Source organism: Triplophysa dalaica, chromosome 1 (genome assembly GCF_015846415.1).
Source record: "Triplophysa dalaica isolate WHDGS20190420 chromosome 1, ASM1584641v1, whole genome shotgun sequence".
Lineage (NCBI taxonomy): Eukaryota > Metazoa > Chordata > Actinopteri > Cypriniformes > Nemacheilidae > Triplophysa > Triplophysa dalaica.
In genome coordinates this window covers 23769658-23786762 of record NC_079542.1, presented here as the reverse complement: position 1 = coordinate 23786762, position 17105 = coordinate 23769658, and the positions used below count along the sequence as shown (strand labels likewise).

The 17105-nt window shown below is 37.9% G+C and overlaps 4 protein-coding genes across 11 annotated transcripts in view; 2 read left to right on the top strand and 2 right to left on the bottom strand.

Moving 5' to 3' along the window:
* Window positions 1-1488: 1488 nt before the first annotated feature.
* On the bottom strand, window positions 1489-9898 carry LOC130431062 (membrane-anchored junction protein). 3 transcript variants are annotated; one of them, XM_056760314.1, is made up of 11 exons: window positions 9751-9898; window positions 9442-9546; window positions 9300-9351; window positions 9139-9214; window positions 5871-5990; window positions 5768-5802; window positions 4762-4907; window positions 3361-3412; window positions 2768-2792; window positions 2225-2294; window positions 1489-1754 (listed from the first exon to the last, which is right to left on the bottom strand). In XM_056760314.1, exons 2-11 carry the CDS (start codon window positions 9537-9539, stop codon window positions 1706-1708), a joined length of 723 nt encoding a protein of 240 aa, XP_056616292.1. In that variant the 5' UTR covers window positions 9540-9546; window positions 9751-9898; the 3' UTR covers window positions 1489-1705. The 3 variants fall into 3 exon arrangements, with proteins under 3 accessions (XP_056616292.1, XP_056617068.1, XP_056617762.1); XM_056761090.1 differs by having other exon boundaries at window positions 9442-9498; window positions 9751-9866; XM_056761784.1 differs by lacking the exon at window positions 9442-9546 and having other exon boundaries at window positions 9300-9380; window positions 9752-9879.
* A 67-nt stretch (window positions 9899-9965) lies between these two features.
* On the top strand, window positions 9966-12359 carry zgc:101765 (uncharacterized protein LOC450036 homolog). 3 transcript variants are annotated; one of them, XM_056758754.1, is made up of 3 exons: window positions 10064-10174; window positions 10564-10648; window positions 10794-12359. In XM_056758754.1, the coding sequence occupies exon 3, from the start codon at window positions 10824-10826 to the stop codon at window positions 11688-11690; it is 867 nt and encodes a 288-aa protein (XP_056614732.1). In that variant the 5' UTR covers window positions 10064-10174; window positions 10564-10648; window positions 10794-10823; the 3' UTR covers window positions 11691-12359. The 3 variants fall into 3 exon arrangements, with proteins under 3 accessions (XP_056613987.1, XP_056614732.1, XP_056615476.1); XM_056759498.1 differs by lacking the exon at window positions 10064-10174 and adding an exon at window positions 10219-10359; XM_056758009.1 differs by lacking the exon at window positions 10564-10648 and having other exon boundaries at window positions 9966-10174.
* badb (BCL2 associated agonist of cell death b) lies at window positions 12097-15489 on the bottom strand. 3 transcript variants are annotated; one of them, XM_056764367.1, is made up of 6 exons: window positions 15350-15489; window positions 14642-14749; window positions 14291-14314; window positions 13731-13864; window positions 13200-13405; window positions 12097-13037 (listed from the first exon to the last, which is right to left on the bottom strand). In XM_056764367.1, exons 4-6 carry the CDS (start codon window positions 13855-13857, stop codon window positions 12924-12926), a joined length of 447 nt encoding a protein of 148 aa, XP_056620345.1. In that variant the 5' UTR covers window positions 13858-13864; window positions 14291-14314; window positions 14642-14749; window positions 15350-15489; the 3' UTR covers window positions 12097-12923. The 3 variants fall into 3 exon arrangements, with proteins under 3 accessions (XP_056620345.1, XP_056619572.1, XP_056618918.1); XM_056763594.1 differs by lacking the exon at window positions 14291-14314; XM_056762940.1 differs by lacking the exons at window positions 14291-14314; window positions 15350-15489 and adding an exon at window positions 14826-14842.
* The window catches only part of exoc6b (exocyst complex component 6B), an 89490-nt gene continuing 87775 nt past the window's right edge, over window positions 15391-17105 (top strand). For both annotated transcript variants that reach the window (XR_008907515.1, XM_056756483.1), the window contains exon 1: window positions 15391-15517. Coding sequence is in view for 1 of the 2 variants with exons in the window: in XM_056756483.1 (XP_056612461.1) it covers window positions 15429-15517 (89 nt within the window). In the remaining variant the exon portion in view is untranslated. The remainder of the gene's footprint in view (window positions 15518-17105) is intronic.

Here is a 17105-nt window from a genome sequence, read left to right as displayed (position 1 = left end):
AGTACAAAATATTCAAATAATAGAGAAATAGGCGTATATCATATAAATGCAAAATTGTTGAGCATTTCCGCATGCTCTTTATGTTCGACATATTGTTATCTGATCAACTCATTGCTCCTCTTTGTTAAAGTTACATTTATATTCAGTCATTAAGCAGACGCTTTTATCCAAAGTGACTTACAAATGAGGTAAAAAGTTGTGTCTCTCAGTAACATCACAAAGTTGGGGTTGGAAATTAAAAACTACAATAAGTAAAATCAAAATCTTACAAATAACCATAACCAACAAACCAAAAAGGCAATACCGTATGCACAATGTAACCCCAATACATTTCAACATAAAAGCCTAAAATATTTTTGGCTCTAAGGCATTATATTGATGGATCTAAAATTTGGAGCAACACAATTTAAAAAAATGTAACCAACATGTTTCTGAATGAGGAACATGGAAGTACAAATACAGCTCAAATTTGAAAAGTTTTAGAAAAAAGTAATATAAATAAAGCTTGAATTAGCTGGTTTTGGAATGACATATAAATATACGATAATACAAATACAAAGAATTGTTACTTCCCCTGAAAAAATTGAACTTACTTCTGTCAAGAATAAATAATGGGTACTAGAAAATCAGTCCACTTAATATCACGTTAAAGTACATTTCACACAATATGGCAAACATTTAAGTATGTTTTTGATATTCTAATATTATAAAATTTACCTGTGTGTGTAAATCCTATTTTGTCAAAGTGTGTTCAGAAGAAACTTGACCTCAAGATAGGTAGGCAAGTGGATGAAGTCTCACAAGATGAAGTTCTTTTCTTCAGAGTGATATATGTAGTGCAGGTAAGACTGAGCCCTCATCTTCCAGCATAGTCACACCCACTAAACAGTGTAACTGTGCATGTGCATCAGGAGACCCTCCCTAATGCCTCTATATCGAGAGGGACTTACACGGTCTTTCATGATCAAGAACCCTGTGTGACCCATACAGTATATGTATATATATCACATGGAAATATATGTATATCCATAATTATATCATTTATCATGACTGCCTTTCATGTTTTTCAGGTTAAAGTAATATAAAACCTCTTTAAAAAAAAAAACAGTATAGATAATCTTCACTTTTTTGAGTCATGAATCTAAATTAGAAGTCTGAGAAATAAATCAGATCTTCGTCGAGTTCCATTTGATCCCATAACAATTTGCAAAGAAAAGGGTGTGGGTTTTGAGAATTCTATGCACAGTAACGGAATTAGGCATGCCTTGGCTGATGACATCATCTTACTGAGAGTGCTCTGCCACACACACACACATATTCACTTTAGTGAATGGATGCTCAAACACACAGAAACTCTATTTTCTGCCCTAGGTGAATGCTCACATAAAAGTGCACACTTAATGCAAGTAACACACTACGTCATTTCAGGCTTAAAATGACATGCAACAAAAGGAATTTTCACTCAACAGCAGTTGTTTGGAAGTATTTATTAGGAACATTTTGCAAAACCAAACACATATTAGAACAGTAATTTATAAAGCTTAAACAAATTTCAAAAACATAATGCACAATACACATAAACTATGTACAATAAGTACTGAACATCTGCAATTCAGACCTTGAAGACATTTCAAACTGAAAATGATTTTCTCAAACAAGAACAGGTTTAAGATCTACAAATGTCAAGGAATCACACGATGAAATGTTATTTTGCAGAACTCTTGCGGAAGAACATAGAGAAGGGAAACAGTGAGCTGTGGAAAGAACATGAGGAGTGTGTAGGTGAATAATATAAAACAGGCTATTTTTAGTTAACTCATGGAACATTTAAAAAAGGTCTTAACTATTATACCTAACTAGACACCTTGATGTGAATATTAAAAAATGCACTTGCAAGCACTGGAAGACATGCTATTGTTCATTTTTAAAGCTGCTCTGCGTGATTTTTTTTTATAATTGTTTCCTATTACAGTCTTTGAAGGATGCCTATGAGCAATGGAGATTTCCTAAAAACAATGTAGCTCTTTTGAGCTTGAAGCATTGCTCTTTTTGTTAAGAAGTCTAATCTAGCAACATTTTTTCACACAATGGAAGACAGGAGTGTTTAGAAACCTGTTGGAAAATAGTCATTGTTGCAAATCCGTTGGTGGAAAAAACACACATTGCAGCTGTAAAAAAAATTGCCACTGTACTTTTACAAATTTTAAATAGTACAATTTCTCACCTCGCAAGTTGAGTTATGATCCCCATTTTCTGTTCAGTTTCTGTTTTTGGGTCAGGAGTTTCAGGGGCAGCTAAATAAGGTGTCAGAAAAAGATAAACAAATTAAAACAATAATAAGATTTAAATTAATACAAAGTTAAAAGTAAAGAAATTAAAGGAATAGTTCTCCTAAAAATGAAAATTCTTGAATCATTTACTAAGTCTATTGTCATTTCAAACTTATCTGACTTGATTCTGCAGAGGACAAAAGAAGACGTTGGTTGGATTACATGATCATGCTCTTTCCAAACTTTGTTAAATAAACTTCATGTTGTGTTTCACAGAATAAAGTCACATACAAGGTTGTAAATGACATGAAAGAGAATAAATGAGAACATAATTTTTATTTTTCGTCAGACCATTTCCTTAAACAAACATACTGTTTGTTGTTGAACAAAATTATAGTACTATCCTGACAATACTGCACTTACATAATCAGAAAAAATTGGATAAAATGAATAGAAACATGCAAGGTAGGAAAAATAGTTTTGAGTATGCAATATACCGTTACACTCTGAATCAGCATGAATCTGCAAAATAAAAGAATAACAGAGCAAGAAATAGGAGAGAGATTAACAATGATGGATGTGTTCAATCCTAAATCTTTCTGAAATCAAATGTACCTAAAACAGATATTTTATTTATATCAGCTTCTATAATTAACATAATGGAAAAGTCATGCCACCTGAATGGGCTAATGTGTCAGATTGTGCACCCTGCAGGGGCAATTACAGATGATTAACAGTAAAAGACAGTGTGTGAGTGATATAACTGCCTACCACACACACACACACACAAACACGCACACAGTCCATAGGCGTAATGAGTTGTATAATGTACAAACTGTATATTTTATCCGCTACCCCTAATCCAATCCCTACACGTAAAGATTGTAGAAAACTTTTTGCATTTTTAGATTTTCAGAAATCATCGTTCTGTACAATTTATAAGCTTTTTTGCACGTGGGGACCTCAATTTTTGTCCCCGCAGTGAGACGGGTCCCCATGAATTGATGTGCTTTCAGGTTTAGGTCCCCACTAACATATAAAAACCAAGTCCATACACACTGCCAAGAACCACACACACACACACACTTACCTTACTGCCACAAACCATCTCTTCTGCACCATCAGTCAAGCAAGGGGACTTCCTAAAGAGAAAAACGAAGAGAGAAAGATCTATTTGTTCTCTTTTTATTTGACACATTGAATTCCTGTTCCCATTTCCACCACATTTAATAAAAAAACAAAAGACCTGTTTTAGGCAAGTCTGCAAGCTTATCGGCCTGAGGGCTTGCATCAAACGCACACAAATCCTCAGTAAAGTATCTATTTTTGACAACGCAGTAGGTGAGTTGTGTAAACTCCACTGAATTACTTGAGTCCTCGCCAGAATGAACCGACAGAATTTTCTCATCGCCCACCACAAAGTAAATGAGGACACAACGGAATTAAGATGAGATGTCAAATTCTGTTCTCCACTGTTTATTGATTTGTACATCTTTGCATATAAGGAGGAATTGGATGAGATGGGATGTTATTTTAACAGCTAAATTACTATGTTCTGCCTGCTGATGATTGAATGACAGCTTCATTGAGATGGCGCCCAGCGCTCAGGCTCCTCTACTCTGCTGTTTCATAACTGCTGCATCTGACTCAAGACTTCATACAGAAAACAATACGGAAAATCCCAGAAATATCTCAGGGGTTTGTGCTGGTCTGACAGCAAGGTCCCATAAAATGTATTATAAACACAACTAATTTGATGGCATGTCATCACTGGGACTGCTAAATGATTGACATCAATTTGCTTGTGTTAGATAATGTCAGGGATGTCAAGGAGAAGCCAGGCGCAGGCAGCGGTGCAAAACACAAAATTTTATTTAACAAAAACAAAAGCCCACGATGGGGGAAAACCAAAACTAACACTTGAAAGCAAAGTCTTCCCAAAAAAACAAGAGCACCAGATTTCAAAAAACTTGACACTATGCAGGACTACACTTACTGAACAAGGAAGGTAAATTCAACACATCACACGCAATGAACCAAACAAAACGAAACAGCCCAGGACATCAAACACAAAGGTATTAAATAGGGGAACTAACAAAGGATAATTAACAAGGGGCAGGTGTAGAGAATCAAACACTGAGGGCGAGATTAATGTGGAAACAAGGGGACTGGGCTAAAATACGCGACAGGAGAGAACATGGCATGTCAAAATAAACAATGCCATGTCTTTCTCCACACTAAACACGTGGGACTGCCACAAGACTAGAAAAGCATGACAAGGCGGGGCAGGATTATGACAGATAAAGGCTCATGAAGTGGAGCTAAACTTATTTCGTTATTACTTTATATTCTTAATTATTTATGTCTCATAGTGTCTAAATTTATGTCTAAATACACCATGAGATATTGGATTGGCACGACCTTAGTTACAATGATGATTTATTTCCTCATAGAATACAAAACAAGGATTATATAACACAAAAACACTTACTGATGGCTTTGAACGTTCTGTGAAGATAGTTTATTTTGGTAGTCCTGGCTCATAGAGCCCTCATCTGGATGTGCCACCAAGGTGGTTTGGACTTTCCTCACTGAATCACTGCCACACAGTGGATTGTTTTGCATTGACTCTGTTTCCTGTGAGTATTATCATTGAAGTTGGTCTTGTTGTCATGGATTTTCAAAGCAATGTATTGTTTCTAAAAACTAGGTTTTACCAATTTATTCTAAACAGCAAAGTTTTCACAAAACAAGTATCAGATTTGACAGGCAGATGATCTGGCTAGTTGGCTTCAGTACAATGTATCTTAATGCTCTGGTGTAAGGGAACGCTGTACTGCAGACAGGTCGCAAGTCTCTGAGGTACAAGTCAAGTGAGGTCGAGTCTAAGGCCCCGTTTACACTGCCAGTTAAATGTGACCCAATTCTGATTTTTTCCTCCAATGTGACACAGATCGGATATGACCCACCATAGTGTAAACAGGAAAAAAACACATGCATTCGGATATTAGAGATCAGTTTCAGGCCTCATTCAAATGTGTAAATAAACTGATATAAATCAGATATGTGTCAATGTGACTGTCATGTAAAGAGGCAGATCGGATTTTCTGAGGCATTGCGGTCTGTACGATATTAAAACGCCGACAATTTGGTACTTGTCCGCAATTTTATGAGGTATCACCAGAACAAAAGGCGAGTAAAGTAGACAGAATTTTAATTTTTGGGTAAGATATCACTTTATGTGCGACTCGAGTCCAAGTTGCAGACTCAAGCTTCAAACTAGGCTGCTCTAGAGTGGGTTTAACATGTGAGTTATAGTGTAGAATTTAGTCAAACTAGTTCTTTGAGACAGCTATGTATGGAGCCAGCTATGTGTCCCTGTCCCCTTAGAATTATGTCTGTATTTAATTTGTCAGTTAAAGCAATTGAAAGTTAAACTGGCTTTCTATTTTTGTGAATATGACATTAGTAACGAAAATGTGGTAAGAGACACTCACCGGTATTGGCACTGGTGAGCCACTGGTGGTTGTCTCTGTTAAATTAGAGCAGACATTGCATTGATAGTGAATAGTTAGGTAGTTGGCTTGAGTTGAGTCTCACCTGTTTGACTGGCTAGTTCATGACACTCCACATACAGCGTGATGACGAAAGGGTACGTAGACAGTTGTACACCTCCCTTCATAAATCTCAGTTTGGAAACTCGTTCCCATTTACTCATATCTAGATGTGTCGAACATTAATATTATCAGATTTGTATACATACACTTATCAATCTTAAATTGATGCTGAATAATCCAGTGTTATGGATGTGACATTTTCAGTCCAACCATAAAATATAAATTGAATCTTAATATATTGAATCATCTGTTTAAATTGTACTAAGCCCCTGATAATAAAGTCAGTCTAAGTTTTCTACTTCAAAAGAGAGACAAATTCATGCGTTATGTATGTGACGAGTAAGGATGCACTGTGAATAAAAATGTACAAACCAGAAGCAATAATAACAAACAAATTTAGAAGGGATGGCTATAGAACATGAAATAGTTATTTAAATGTGTGCACATTTCAGAGGAATATGGGTCATTATAGCTGCGACAATTCACAAACCTGACATTAAAAAACTTTGCTTTAAGATAGACTTCCTATGGGTGTTTAAACCAAATGTTGACATCTGACCTATCAGTACGGTGAAAACCTTTGGTAAAAACCTAATTGTTGCATCATAAGGTCGAGTTTTACATGAAATTGCACTGTTATCAGCTCAAATTCTGTCAAAATATTGAATACTCAAAGAAGCAATTAATCTAGGCCATGTCCCAGGACCCTTTAAGCAGCCTGTCATTAAGCCTCTTATAAAAAAAAACTTAGACCTCAATAAACTTGGAAGTTATAGACCTCTAATCAAATCTACCTTACTTGTCTAAAATACTAGAAAAAGTAGTCTCCACTTAGTTGTGCTCTTTCCAACAAAATAATGACGTACACGAAAAGTTTCAGTCTGGCTTCAGACTGCATCATAGCACTGAAACTGCGCTCGTTAAAATTACAAACGACCTGCTAATAGCATCTGATAAAGGTAACATCTCACTTCTAGTCCCACTTGACCTTAGTGCTGCCTTCAATACTGTAGACCATAAAATACTTTTAGATCGTTTACACAATTATACCTGTATTCAGGGACAGGCACTGCAATGGTTCAGATCTTACTTAACAGACAGATATCAATATGTCAATTTAGATGGTGAATCGTCAAATTTTACACAAGTAAATTAATGATTACCTCAGGGATCGGTTTTTGGACCCTTGCTTTTCTACATATACATGTTGCCCCTTGGCAACATTATTAGAAAACATGGAAATAGCTTACACTGTTATGCAGATGATACTCAGCTATATATCTCATCAAGACCAGATGATTTCATCCAACTATCCAAATTGGCAGAGTGCATCGAAGATATAAAGCATTGGATGACTACTAATTTCCTTCTTTTAAACTCTAACAAAACAGAAATATTACTTATCGCACCAAAAACACCTGAACAGAATATCTCGGATTATAACCTGCAAATTGAAGGCTCCACTGTTACTCCACCAAATACCTAGGCGTTAAAGACGTAGGCGTTATATTAGACTTTATATTAAGTAGGCGTTATATTAAGTTAAAGACCTAGGCGTTATATTAATCGGCAACCTGTCATTTAAAAATCACATCTCAAATGCCACAAATCAGCCTTCTTCCACCTTAGAAGTGTTGCCAAATTATAAAATATTTTATGTGTGGCTGACGTAGAAAAGCTTATTCATGCATTTGTGACCTCAAGACTTGACTATTATAATGCACTACTTAGTGGTTGTTCTGTATCATCAATAAACAAACTACAGTTAGTTCAGAGTCCAGCTGCCAGAGTTCTAACCAGGTCAAGAAAATTTGATCACATAACCCCATTGATATCATTCCTTCACTGGCTTCCCATTAAGTATCGTATTGATATAAAGTTATTTTAATTACAATTACATTTATGCATTTGGCTGATGCTTTTATCCAGCGACTTACATTGCATTATTCTATACATAGGTATTAGCAATCCCCTGGGATCAAACCCACAACCTTGCATTGTTAACGCAATGCTCTTACCACGGAGCTACAGGCTACGGTTAAGCCCCTACATACATAACAGACCATCTATCACATTACATCCCATTGCGCTCGCGAAGATCTCAAACCTCCACACTTTTGATAACACCTAGAGTAACTAAATCCACCAAAGGGGGACGAGCTTTCTCATACGTAGCACCTAAACTCTGGAATAGCCTTCCCGATATTATTGGAGGGTCAGACACACTCTCCCAATTTAAATCTAGATTAAAGACACATCTTTTCAGCCAAGCTTTCACTTAATGCATAGTAAATGAACAGCAGCTACACTAATTGTTCTCTTTCTGCCAAAGGGAGAGATTCCGCCATGCCCAGATGAACGTCATATGCTCACCCCCAACTAGAGAGTACGCCAGCTACAGCTGAAAATCCTGTCCCATCTTAATGCGAGAGCTGACTGACCATCCCAGCTCCATCTCAGGCAATTCCATCACCACCCAAGAGAAAGGCGACCATCTGACCATCCCAGATCAGAAATTCCTTCCCCAACCAAGAGCAAAGACGGACTACTTGTCACATTAATGCTTAAATTAAAATACTTGGTATTAATCGCTAAATTTACATCACATGACAGCAGTTTGAAGTTATAGCTGCATTCAGTGGCCCTGATTGGAGGTTCCTGGGTGGGTGTTTGTGAGAATGGGGGGGGGGGGGGCTTGTTGGTTGTGGTTGGTTCATTTGTTGGGGCTGTGTGGGTCTGGTTTGGTCTTGTTGTGTGGTCGATGTCGGACAACAGAGGAATAAAGTTACATTATGGTATTACTAATTTTCCCTGGTTGTTCTTCTGTTTTCTGGTGTCGATTGCGGAGTGGGACCGGGTTGGACCTACACAGTTTTGGCGAGTGGGACTTCCTGGGTCGCGGGTGGTTGAATTTCCCCTTTTGCTTCGTGAATGTTTGCTCGGTAGCTTTTGATCAGGGTCACTGAGTGCAGCTATGATCTGGCCCTCCCGGCTGAGTCTGTTTTTTTTTCTCCATTATTAATCATTGGAGTTTGGGTTCCTCGCCCCAGCAGGGCAGTGTTGGCTTGCTAACCGGGAGACCGGTTCTTTCTATTTATTTATTAGATATTATTTATTAGAAAGATCTTGCTTGTTCTATTATCACCATGCGCTGTGCTGTGTTTTTCTGATTTGCTCCTGTAATGCTGCTTTGGAACAATGCACATTGTGAACAGCGCTATATAAATAAATTGAAATGAAAAGAAGCATACATGGAAAAATGTTGAAATGCTGGGTGGTGAAAGGTTGAAGACCATCCAGGTTTGCAAGCACTGCACGAACAGCAGACTGCAAAACAAATTGACATGTAATAACAAAATATTCTTTGTGTACAGTCTAATCACATCTAAACTAATAATATCAATGATGATACCTCCAGCTCCTCACTGACTAGTGCGCCATCCAGCATGACTTCTTCATATGTTCTTTAAAAGACAAAATCCATGACATGTCCAAACATTTCAACAGGAAGAAAAACACTTTATGTTCTCCCACCAAAGTCCTCACGGTATTACCTGCTCCCCTCTCGCCTTATTTTAAATTTGTAGACATGCTGTCCAGCCTGAAAAAATCTGGTCTCAGGTACAGGAAAAGAAAAAGCCTGGATTGGCATGCCTTCACTTAAAATATCAAAGTAAAAGGTATTACTGATAGCTTTAGTACAGTATAATAAATCACTTGTATTTAAGCAAAGTACTGTATCTAGAAAAGACAAAATTACTGACTAGACTTGAAGAACTGCTCAACGTCTGAAGCTATTTAATAAATGTGTATGATGTTTACTGAATGAAAACGACATGGTTAAAAACAAGCACATAAGTTACCGTTGAGTATCAAATATTTGAGCCAACTTCAATGCAGGAACGTTTCCAACAACACCGGCGGTTTAATGGTTAAATTTGACTTGCGAAACCGTGTCAGCGTTCCCGCCTTCAGGTCACACGACAACAAACTCTGATTGGTCCCCCGCGAAATCCAATGAGGAGTGACACTGCTGCGATCTCTATGGTGACCAACCCTGCGTCCGAAATCGCCTACTTCCATACTACATAGTAGGCGAAAATGAGTATGAGTCATGAGTAGTACGTCCAAAACCTGCACAAAAACAGTATGCGAGAAATACTCGGATAGTCTACTACTACATCCGCCGGATTTGTGAGTGTGCTCCGGATGGACACTTCTCTATCCCATGATTCAACGGGAGCTGAGAAACGGTCAAATTTCAAAGCGGGAGTCAAGTTAATTAATGTGAGTACAGATGTATTAATTACTCGTGAATAAATTACGTTTGTTCCTACGCCTAAATACAGTTTGGTGTTACGTCATAGGTTTAGGAGCATATACGGGTCACATGACAATAAAACATAGGGGGATGCAGTACGTTCATAAATCTATTCATACTATACAGAACGTACGTGTTGAACGGTCGATAGGTAGGTACTTCATTTAAATGAATACATACTGTCATAGTATGCGATTTCGGACGCAGCACTGATTTCTAGCCATGTATGGAAATACGTTCCGCCCCGTTCTTGTCACATGATCAGGTTAGCTTGCGTTGTAGTGAGAGTGAAGCTGTTTACAGATTAGGTTGTAGCAACAATGTTTATCTCGTGGTAACACTCGTGTTTATTCAGGTTAATTCAGATGTGGAACGCATTATTTATAACTCCTAATCTATGGAGCACGTACCCTGGACTTTGATCAAGTTAACAGGCAACGGTTTGTCTTTTTATTGTTTCAAAAAACCTGTTGTGTAAGTTTGTGTCTCTTGTATGTGTTAAAGTGCTGTTTTATCTTTCGTTTATTCTTTAAATACATTGATACTTACCGATATATTTACTGTCAATACTTGATCTCTTTGTAGGAGAGTTTTAATAGTGTCCAGAGTCTCCTCATGACAGACCCACAGCCATCCGTACTACTCAACACCGGGACGCGGATGCCTCTGTTGGGACTGGGGACATTTCATTTGCAAGGTCAAGAGGACACCAACAATGCTGTAGATGCTGCTTTGGCAGCAGGTTACCGTGCTTTTGACACGGCTGCAGTGTACCATAATGAGACACATGTGGGTCATGCCCTTCGTTGTCTGCTGCCCAAGCACGGTCTATCACGAGAGGATGTTTTCATAACCAGTAAACTAGGTCCCAAGGATCAGGGCTCCAAAGCCAGGGATGGCTGCCTGAGGAGCCTGGAGCAGTTGGGACTAGGCTACATCGATCTATATCTTATTCATTGGCCAGGTACACAGGGGATGCCAGTGGGGGATAAACGTAACCCTGAAAACCGTGCTCAGAGCTGGGAAGTTTTGGAGGAGTTTTACTCCGAAGGAAAGTTTCGGGCCATTGGGGTCTCTAACTATACTGTAGGTCACATAAAAGAGCTTCTGAGGAGCTGTAAAGTGCCTCCAGCTGTTCTCCAGGTTGAGTTCCATCCAAAGCTCGGGCAAAAGGAGCTGAGGGCAATGTGTAAGGAAACAGGGGTGTGTTTTCAAGCCTACTCTTCTCTTGGAACAGGGCTTCTTCTGTCAGATGCTGTTGTTCAGGATGTAGCAAAAGAGAGTGGCAGGACATCAGCCCAGGTGTTGCTGAGGTGGGCATTGCAACAGGACATTCCAGTCATTCCAAAATCACGTCAGCCTGAACGTGTGAAGGAGAATGGTTGTCTTTTTGACTTTGAGCTTAGTGGAAAAGACATGGAAAGGATCTCTGCTCTTGATTGTGAAAAAAAGTTTTGCTGGGATCCAACACAAGTGTCCTGACAGAGATTAATGTGATGTGAGAACTCAAGTCACCAAGTTCAACATCAAAATTCCAAGATTGTTTAACTGTCATTGCGATAAGTGCCACAACACAAATTTGAGTTCTCTAACATATACTATATAAACTGATTTTGATTGTTAGTTTAGAGACTCATGGCTTTCAAATTTAACTATAGGACAGAAGTTCACACAATACAAGTATATTAGCCTGACTTATGTTTCAGTTGGCAAACTCAGTAATGCTGATTAGATTTAGTTCAAGGTGCAGCATATGTTTACAATTTCTAATGCAAACAAAAATGTACAGAGCATGACTAATGCAGATTCTACAGAGATTGTTACGTACAGTATGTTTTTAATATTCATACATTTCAATATAACAAAAACAGAACATGTACCTCAAGTATTGGGGTAAAAAGGATTTTATTAGGCTCTAATATTACTAGGTAAAAACATTAAATTACAAAGAAAAGTAATAAAAAACATTCATAAATGGTTTTGTCATTTTCAAGTAATACCAGTTACGATGACGCTCCTATTCTTGGTTTTTGGATCTCAAGAACTTAAAAATATGTAGTTGTGGGTATTTAAATCCATTTTTGTTGTTTTGTCAATTTGCTTTGGTAGACCATCGCAAATTATTATCACTCCAATAAAAAATGAAAGGGTCCTCAAAGTGGTCAAAGTCCTTTTACAGTAATCCTTTGTGTGCCGTTGTAGATGCTATCAAGTTCATTGTTGCTGTACAGACAATTGTCTAAAAATATTGGTAAAAATTCAGTAGACACTTTGTATGCAAAAATAAAACATCTTAGAGTTTGATGTGATTTGTTAAAAACTATTACATCATTTCAGCTTTTTGTTAATCTACCTTTTAAACAAAAGGGCTTTAGCCCTTAAAAGTTGGACTATTTTTGTCATCTTGATGTAACTTTTTGAAAAAGAAGTGTCAGAAAGTATGTGCTCTGTATATGGTGATATTAAGGTCTCAGAGTCATAAATTCTCTGCATAATCTTCCCAGAGAAAAAAAAAAGCGTAATCGCCATTATGGGTATTTTCTCCGTCGCACATGCCAGTCAGATCATACTTTTCATTTAGTCAAGGGTCCCACCAGTGACGTTCATGATAAAGGTTTCCAATCAGTGAAATTGTTCCTTCTCTTCAATGCAGTGCATCCTTTTCTTTTACAAGCAGTTGTTATGTACAGTAGTCCATTATACGTTCCCTTTCAATCACTCTGCGGGACGCGACTCCGCATCAGATTCTTTGTGACTCCAAAGGAAAGACAACCAGCTGGGGGATGGGTGCATCTGACGTGCTGCTCCTGCACTTCTCACTTTCTTCATCTATAAGATTTAGGGGTAAAAAAACAATGGAATTAATGTATTATTATTTTTCATGTTATGGGTAACGGTTCATCAGAAATCATTTTTGAAGGTGGTGGTGCTTAATATTTTTTAAGCCTAAACCATTACTGTTCTCATTACACCCAATAGTAGTATTCCTACCCCTTTATCATGAAGGTTGTCAAACTCATCACTCATTCTTCTCAGCTGCCGGCCGTATTTCTTAGCTGCCCACAGTGCAGGGGGAGCGGAATGGGTTCGACGCCTAAAAGCTTCACCTCCAAACTTTTCACCTTCCTCTCCTGTTCCGGTTTCTAGCAAGTCCTCTTCATTCATCGAGCGATTCCTTTGTCTCGCCAGTTGTTCTCCTATAATGACATTTGATTATAACTGACCCTTGACCCAGATTTACCTTTTTAACTATATGAAAATTAATTGATTTAATTACTCATCGAAATAACTTTTTGAGATCGAATATATGGATGAATGAAACGGCAAATATGACTGTCCTTAACTTCTAGTTTGTTTGTTTCAATCAGTACAAATGTTGTGGTTAATTTATGTAAGCATATCAATTGATATTAATGGTACAGTTATGTATTTGTGGTGTAGATGTACTGAAGTGCTGTGTATCCAGGATACAGCAGCAATGACGTGTTTTCTGTAACTATCCCACAGGCACTTGAGACTTACGTTTCAGACGGGCAGAAACAGTAATGTGCAGCTTTATTTGCGGTGATTCTTTATGTGTCTTGAGGGAGTCCTCTTGGTCATCTGAAGACTCGGAGTCATTGTCAGAAACAGTAAATATCTGTGCCATGATTAGACTGTAAGTTAAAGTAAACAGGTAGATTAATGACATGTTCATTAAAACCTATACAGTTTGATATTTGTTAGGAAAGGTACTTTACACATTTTTTTAAATCTCTAACCCATGACAGTATGATATGAAAATGAGTTGAAGCTATCAGTGCTTTTGACATAAAAAAGAGCTCATATGGAGATCGACAACTGTAGGAGCATATCATGGATCTGAAGCTGTATGAGTAACACAAAGAGAAAACACAATCAACATCTCACCCCACAACACAAAAGAAAAGTGATGGCGTTAACTTTCATTTTGTCTGCTGTGAACGTTCTATGATACAAACTGGCAAAGCCACATACTCAAGAGGTGAATTCACAGAACGAATCTGTATGACCTTACACCTTTATATAGCGAAATATATATATACATTTAGTAGCGTACATACCCATGAGGACGTTACACTGTTTTTCTATTATAAATAAACATAAGAAAACACAAAAATAAAGTAACGTTAGTTACTAATGATTATATGTGACCCACGACGACAAAACCAGTCATGGGTCAATTTTCCGAAATTGAGACTTTTACACACATGATGACGTTTGTCAAGCTTCTAATGCGTCAAAACATCAGTCTACAAACGTCGTTTTATCCTCGCGTGTTCAAAGTCGACGTTTTTAAAACAGGGGCAGTCAGTTTCTAATTTGTTTAAACTGTGCCCTACTTTGTAAACTAGCTTCTTCCATGAATTAATTATTGATATGCCAAATACTGAATCAGATATCGAGTTTCTTACCGATTTCTTAAGTGTGTCGGCGCCTTGTGCGCTTTCTTCCGGGTGCTCTGGCGTTGATGTTTGGACTGGCTCTGTTTGGACTTCTGCTGCTCTCCTTACACTCGTAATCTATGGTATAGAAGCGCAACAGCTTTCATATAAACATTAACACAGTACAAGGCACTTACAACTTGTTAATACAAACCTTTAAACTAAACAAAGCGTGTGAATGATTCCCAGTGTATAGCACATATAACATTTTAAAACAAATATTTAATTCCAGGAGTTCATTCCAGCATTTAGCCTATCAAACAATTGCGCAACTATCGTTTATTTTGTCTCGTTGAGTTCTGCGCCACATAACATGTTTGGCCATTTTTAGTTTGATCGTTTTACACATGAAGCACTAGATGTCACTGTCTTACATCAAATGGTTTGTTGTATTGGGTTAAGTGTATGCTACGTAGAAGTTGTATTTATCATCTGAAATCTCACAAATTACAATATATTAGATAAACCATATAAACACGTTTCTCGTCAAAATGCCCTGTAGTAAACATTCTCTTTCTATTTTAATAAACATTTCAAAAATTGCATTAAAACATGTGTAATATTTAATGTAGCTACTTCTTCTTGGTATATCCTCTCGTAATGATTAAACATACTTAAAAGGTTATTTTGTTCCCTATAAAACTTATATCCCCGTCATTGATCGCTCAATAGTAATACCGGAAGTAAAAGCTCCAGTGTTTTCCCCGTCTCTCTCGCAGCGCGTTATTTTCTCGAGCGCGTCGCGAGGACATGGAAGATGGCGAGCGCGGAGACAGCGGCAGAGCACGAGCGGATCCTGCGCGAGATTGAGAGCACAGACACTAACTGTATCGGGCCCACACTCCGGTAAGTCAGTAACCGGACAGGAGGGTAAAGGGGCTCGGGGTGTGTGGTGACATTTTGATTCAAAGGTGCCCTGGGAGGGTGTTCTCCTTGTTCCTTTAACTTCTCAGTTGCCAGAAATCTTCCATTCAAGTTGTTGTCAGGCTGGTAAAGTGAGCGCTTGGTAGAGCCGGAGAGTAGTTTAGTTATCATTCCTCTCACATGTGTCTCTGCGTGACACCCGGAGAGGAGGCTGATATTGGAGTATAATGATGAATAACGCTCTTTATTATCTAAAAAACGAACCAAAAGAGACGCGAACACAGTTTGTGTTGGTGCTGTCAATTGTATTTAAGGAAGTAACTCAGGCTTTTAACTTCCCAGACTGTTCGGTTGAGAGAAAGCTTGTTGAAAGCTTTTGTATACTGCTCATGAAAAGCAAGTGCATTTACCAAAAGAAACGCCTAAATGTTTTTGAGATTGAACCTTTTAACCAATTAAGTTAAATCACAGATTTCAGTTAGGAGTCTCTGTCAGGACTTGTTAATGTTATGGAAAATATAGGGAAAAACAACATACGTGTAGTATTTTGTTTTAGTAGATGAAGTTGTATTTTATTGAGAGCAGTATAATGTATACCTGTCAAATATCAGAGTTTCGCTTTGAATAATGAGTTCGTTATTGGTGTTCTGTAAGTTTCACAAAACCCTAACAATATAAAATTAACGTTGAAAGTGTTTTTCAACCAAGTATTAAGTTGTAATCGTTCAGTAAAGCCAATGCCTGTTACTTAAACTTTGTGCGGGTGTATGTGTGTGGGGTGCATTGATAACAGCTTCTTAGCTTTACACACCCTGTAGTGGGACTCACATACAGGATTGTGAAGTGACATTCATTCCCTTGGTGATATTTGAAGTTATATTGTTGCAACACAACTTTTATCATTGTATGTAACTGGTTCTTATTTTTACGTCCTATAGGGAACTGCACAATAGAATAAAGTCTGTGTGTTGTTAGGCATGTACTGGACTTATGTTTGCTGGCCTAATAAAGAATGTTCATAAGGAATGTATATTTTCAGCATATGCCTTAAGTTAAACTTTGTGGAGAAACCCTTGTTGGCAAGCACAGATGTAAAACAGTTCTGAAAGTTGGTCACCAGGTTTGCACATGTGTCAGGATACATTTTAGTCCACTCCTATCTTTAAGGTTTCTTGGCTGTCGCTCAGCAAATTGAGGTTTTTGCCCCCTTCACTGATTTTCTATAGGATTAGGGTCTAGAGGCTGACTAGGACATTTGATGTAATTCTCCTTAAACCACTCTTTGGTTGTCTCTGCAATATGTTTTGGGTCTATCCATGCCTATAGAGGCCCACGGTGTTCCCCCTGCCTTAGCTCTTCCTCGGGTGTCCTTATTAGTTCTATCCAGGTCACCTGTGCTTTGTTAGGGTATTTAAGTTGTGTTTTTACTTTGCTTCTTATTCAGTTATTGGGTCTTGACTACTAGTCTGACTTCTTACCCCCAGTGCTTCCTCCCTGCTTCAAGTAAGGTTAGTTAATCATTTGCTGAGTCCGAAATCGCATACTCAATGAGTACGTACTCAATTTCAGT

Excerpts from the sequence above, each read along its gene's own strand:
- LOC130431062 (XM_056760314.1), bottom strand. The coding sequence starts at position 9,539 with ATGCCAATCCAGGCTTTTTCTTTTCCTGTACCTGAGACCAGATTTTTT. Across the intron at positions 5,991-9,138 it reads GCATTTCAACATTTTTCCAT|ATATGAGTAAATGGGAACGA; the intron begins GTATGCTTCTTT and ends CGACACATCTAG. Across the intron at positions 5,803-5,870 it reads TGAACTAGCCAGTCAAACAG|AGACAACCACCAGTGGCTCA; the intron begins GTGAGACTCAAC and ends CTAATTTAACAG.
- zgc:101765 (XM_056758009.1), top strand. The coding sequence starts at position 10,097 with ATGGACACTTCTCTATCCCATGATTCAACGGGAGCTGAGAAACGGTCA. Across the intron at positions 10,175-10,793 it reads CGGGAGTCAAGTTAATTAAT|GAGAGTTTTAATAGTGTCCA; the intron begins GTGAGTACAGAT and ends ATCTCTTTGTAG.
- badb (XM_056764367.1), bottom strand. The coding sequence starts at position 13,857 with ATGGCACAGATATTTACTGTTTCTGACAATGACTCCGAGTCTTCAGAT. Across the intron at positions 13,406-13,730 it reads TGTTTCTGCCCGTCTGAAAC|GAGAACAACTGGCGAGACAA; the intron begins GTAAGTCTCAAG and ends ATGTCATTATAG. Across the intron at positions 13,038-13,199 it reads ACAACCTTCATGATAAAGGG|ATGAAGAAAGTGAGAAGTGC; the intron begins GTAGGAATACTA and ends TAAATCTTATAG.